Below are 4,017 nucleotides of genomic sequence, written 5' to 3' on the forward strand. Positions count from 1 at the left end.
AGGTAAAGGGAAGGAGGATGTAAGGAAGGGGAATAGGGAATTCGGTGGGGTAAATAGGAAATGCGATGGGGGAAGAGAGAGTAGGGAGCAAGACAGAGGGAATACGGAGGGGGGCGGGGATAAGGAATGAGGAGCAGGGAGCGGGGGAAGGGCAGACTTGCTGGGACGGAGGCCCCCTAGGGAGGCGGAAAGGGGCGGGACCACTTCCGGCCTGGACCGGGGAGGGTAGTCTTCGAGTTTCGGAGGGGCTTGGAGAGAGTGAACGCACTCGGGAATTGTAGAAGGACGAGGTGAGCAGCAGGCCCCAGCTCTGGATCAGAGCCCAGTAGGGGTCGGCCCCACCCTCTGGGATCTGGAGAAAACCTGCTGTAGCGACCGGATCGTACCGGATCCATCCGGCTGGAAAGGGAGGGGACTGGACCCGGCTTGGCTGGGCCCAAGATGGAATCACTAGCTCAATACTGATTTGAGGCGGGGGTGTATTAGGGAAGGGGCGGAACCAAGATGCGCTTTGCCCCTGTTTGGAGGGGGGCGTGTTATGAAAAGGGGCGGGACCGGGCGAGTACTCTGGACTTGGTAGGGTGGGTGTGAGTAGGGGAGGGGCCAGGACCACCAGACACTGCGACAGTTTGAGAGGGAGGCTTGTTGGGGAGGGGGCGGGACCCAGCGGTGCTGCGAACCTGGAGAGGGGCGTGTGTTGTGAGCTGGTGCTGGACTGAGTCCGTGACTATTGCGCATGCGTACTATGGATCGGTAGAAAGGGGCGTGTAGAGAAGGGCCAGCAGAGGGGCGGGCCAGCTGCTGAATGCGCATGTGCACAGTGAACATCAAAGAAAAGGCTTGTGCTGGGAAAGCGGGCGGGGCTGAGATGGGCTCTGCAGCGGACGCGCATGCGCAGTGTAGACCTGCGGCTGGGGGGAGTGCACTGGGAAAAGGGGCGGGGTCCCTAGAGCTGCCGCGCTGGCACATCTTCTTGGAGGAGGGGAGGGTGCGGTTGCACAGAATTGAGACCTAGACGCTCTGGATTACTGAATCTGTGAACGGAGTCGGTGGGGGTGGGGGAGGGGTTTGGGATTGGGGCCCTGGGGAAAGTAAAGATCAGCCTCCAGTTAGAACAGAAGAGAGGACGTTCAGTGGGCTCTTTGCTTGACCCAGGCCTTCTCTCCTTCAGGTTCAGCGCTTGCCAGGCCAACGAGACATGTCTGACACGAGTGAGAGGGGTACGGGCCCAACCGGCTTCCAGGTAAGGCCTCCTTCTGCCCTCTTCTTAGCTCTTTTCCTCTCCAGCCCCTGTTGCTGCCCCAAATCCGTTGGCACCTCCCCTCCCATTCTTGTACTTCTCCACCCACTTCCCTGCCTGGGTACCCCCTCCCCTAGTAGAGAAAAGGAGAAAGAGAGGGAGGGAGGAAGGAAAGAGGAAGGGAGGGAGGGAAGGCCCGCCCCTCTTCTGCCATCAGTTCCTGCTCTGAGGAAGGGGAGGGCCGAGGTGGTCAGAGCATGCTGCGAGGAGTTAGTATAGGTCAGAGAAGTGAGGATCTGGAATTTTGAAGCCGGTTGCCTAGTTGGGGGTGGGGGGAATGTCTGTGAGCTTCCCTGCTTTCTCTTGCAGGCTGAAGCCTCAGAAAAGGACAGTGGCTTGAAGATGCAGACCCTGTTGACAGTAACCCAGAACTTGGAGGTCTCAGAGACACCGAAGGCCCCAAAGGCACCAGAGGTCTCAGAGGCTGTGAAGGTTTTGAATGCTGCCGGGGTCTCAAAGGCCACAGAGGTCTCAAAGGCTCCAGAGGCCCAGGAGGCAGCTGCCACCCAGGCCTCACCTACCACTAAGCTGACTGATACCCAGGTTCTGGCAGCTGAAAAGAAGAGTCCAGCAGCTGACACCAAGATGCAGAATGCTGACCCTGAGGCTGTGACAGTGCCTGCCACTGAGACCAAAAAGGTCAGCTGTGTGGCTGATACGAAGGTCAATACAAAGGCCCTGGAGACTGAGGCTGCTGCCTCTCAGGCTCCAGCAGATGAACCTGAGCCTGAGGGTGCAGCTGCCCAGGCTCGAGAGAATCAGGATACTCGGCCCAAGGTCAAGACCAAGAAAGCCCGAAAGGTAAGACCTCTGCAATCATCACCCTTGCCTTTCCACTTCTCTTCTTTTAGTTGGTTCATTTATTCTGCAAACATCTAGACAGTTTACTGTGTTCTTTAAGGTTGTGGGAGACACTAAGAGGAATATGATAGAATTCCTGTCTTCAGAGAGCCCACAGACTGGCAGGGAGATGAGACAGGAACATGTATAGCTGCAGTCTGAATGTAATACAGTTTATATTTACGTAGTAGCTACCATGTGTTTGGCCTTTAACTGGGCACATTCACACAGGTTATCTCGTTAAATACTGAAAGCAATCCAGTTTTATAGAGAAGGAAGCTGAGTCCCAGAGAAGTAAAGTGACTTGAGTGATTTATCTAGAGTGGTATAATCAGAGCTAGTGGTGGAGATAGGAAGAGAAGAAGCCTCTGACCCTACCCTTGGGTTGCTCCTGGCCTGGTGGGGAGATGAAACTCCTACTTGGAAGCCTGTGGAAAGACAAACCCAAGACCAAACATGGCCAATGTCTAGTTAGTCAGGCTGTTACTACAGAGGTGGGATTAGAGGGGCCTTCCTGGAAGAGATAGGATGAGGGGAAAAAGGACCATTTGCTTCATCTGACGATGTTGTCCTTCTCTTTCCCTTGATGCAGGTGAAGCATCTGAATGGGGAAGAGGATGGCAGCAGTGATCAGAGTCAGGCTTCTGGAACCACAGGTGGCCGAAGAGTCTCGAAGGCCCTAATGGCCTCAATGGCCCGCAGGGCTTCAAGGGGTCCCATAGCCTTTTGGGCCCGCAGGGCATCAAGGACTCGGTTGGCTGCTTGGGCCCGGAGAGCTTTGCTCTCCCTGAGGTCACCTAAGGCCCGTAGGGGCAAGGCTCGCCGCAGAGCTGCCAAGCTCCAGTCATCCCAAGAGCCTGAAGCACCACCACCTCGAGATGTGGCCCTTTTGCAAGGGAGGGTAAGAATGCTATTTGCTGAACTCTGCCTTATCCACCACCTTGCCTGCCCTCTTCTCTGCCATCCTCTCAAGTCTTCTGTGAACATATCTTGATCTTTCCATCTCTTCCTCCTCTCCCAGGCAAATGATTTGGTGAAGTACCTGTTGGTTAAAGACCAGACAAAGATTCCCATCAAACGCTCAGGTAGAGTCCTGCTAGCCCTCCCTACCCCTAGTTCTGCCCTCCATTACTCTCTCCGCCATGTGCTAGGGACATTCCTTGTTCTTATTCCTTGCTTCTACCTCTGTCCTCCCAAAGTTCTAATTTGGTAGCACTAGCATCTCTATTCATTAGCTCAGAACATGTTGTATCACCCACAGCAGGGTTGGCAAAGGGTCTATAGCTTGGGTATGGGGGCCACCTGGCTTCGCCTCAGACCAGTTGCTCACAGCACTCTCCCCTTGCAGACATGCTGAAGGACATCATCAAAGAATACACTGATGTGTACCCAGAGATCATTGAACGAGCAGGCTATTCCTTGGAGAAGGTGAAGGGGCAGTCCTGGGGGATGGGCGCAATGGGGAAGCCTTGAATTGAACAAAGGTGTACATGTCCCTTCTGGGGGGAACACAGAGACTCCCTAATCCAGCCCCGTCCCTGTGAAGATGGGTAGATGGTGGCTCAGGGAGGGGCACAGAGTAGCCCAGAGTCACAGAGCAAGTCAGTCGTAAAAGCACAGCTTGGATCCAAGCCGCCTGACTTAGTCCAGGCTTCTGTCCACTGCTGGACACGTCCTGTAATGTATTTCAGATGCTCACCTCTCCCTTCCGTTCCCCCTTCTCTGTCTCCCTAGGTTCCCACTAATCACGAAGATGATGTTGATAACAATAGTACGTTTGTTACCTGTATGCTGTGTGCTGGCCACTTAGCTAAGTGCTTTACATGCATTATCTCACTGATTTCACTCACACACACACACACACACACACACACACA

At 54.6% G+C, this 4,017-nt stretch overlaps 1 protein-coding gene across 1 annotated transcript in view; it reads left to right on the forward strand.

Moving 5' to 3' along the window:
* Positions 1-203: 203 nt before the first annotated feature.
* MAGED2 (MAGE family member D2) overlaps positions 204-4,017 on the forward strand; it is a 160,142-nt gene continuing 156,328 nt past the window's right edge. The window contains 6 exon segments of the mRNA XM_046673272.1: positions 204-290; positions 1,172-1,243; positions 1,610-2,101; positions 2,733-3,041; positions 3,162-3,225; positions 3,489-3,568. Of these exon segments, the coding sequence (XP_046529228.1) occupies positions 1,199-1,243; positions 1,610-2,101; positions 2,733-3,041; positions 3,162-3,225; positions 3,489-3,568 (990 nt within the window). The 5' untranslated portion in view covers positions 204-290; positions 1,172-1,198.

This window comes from Equus quagga, chromosome 10, assembly GCF_021613505.1.
Source record: "Equus quagga isolate Etosha38 chromosome 10, UCLA_HA_Equagga_1.0, whole genome shotgun sequence".
In the NCBI taxonomy this organism is placed as follows: Eukaryota; Metazoa; Chordata; class Mammalia; order Perissodactyla; family Equidae; genus Equus; species Equus quagga.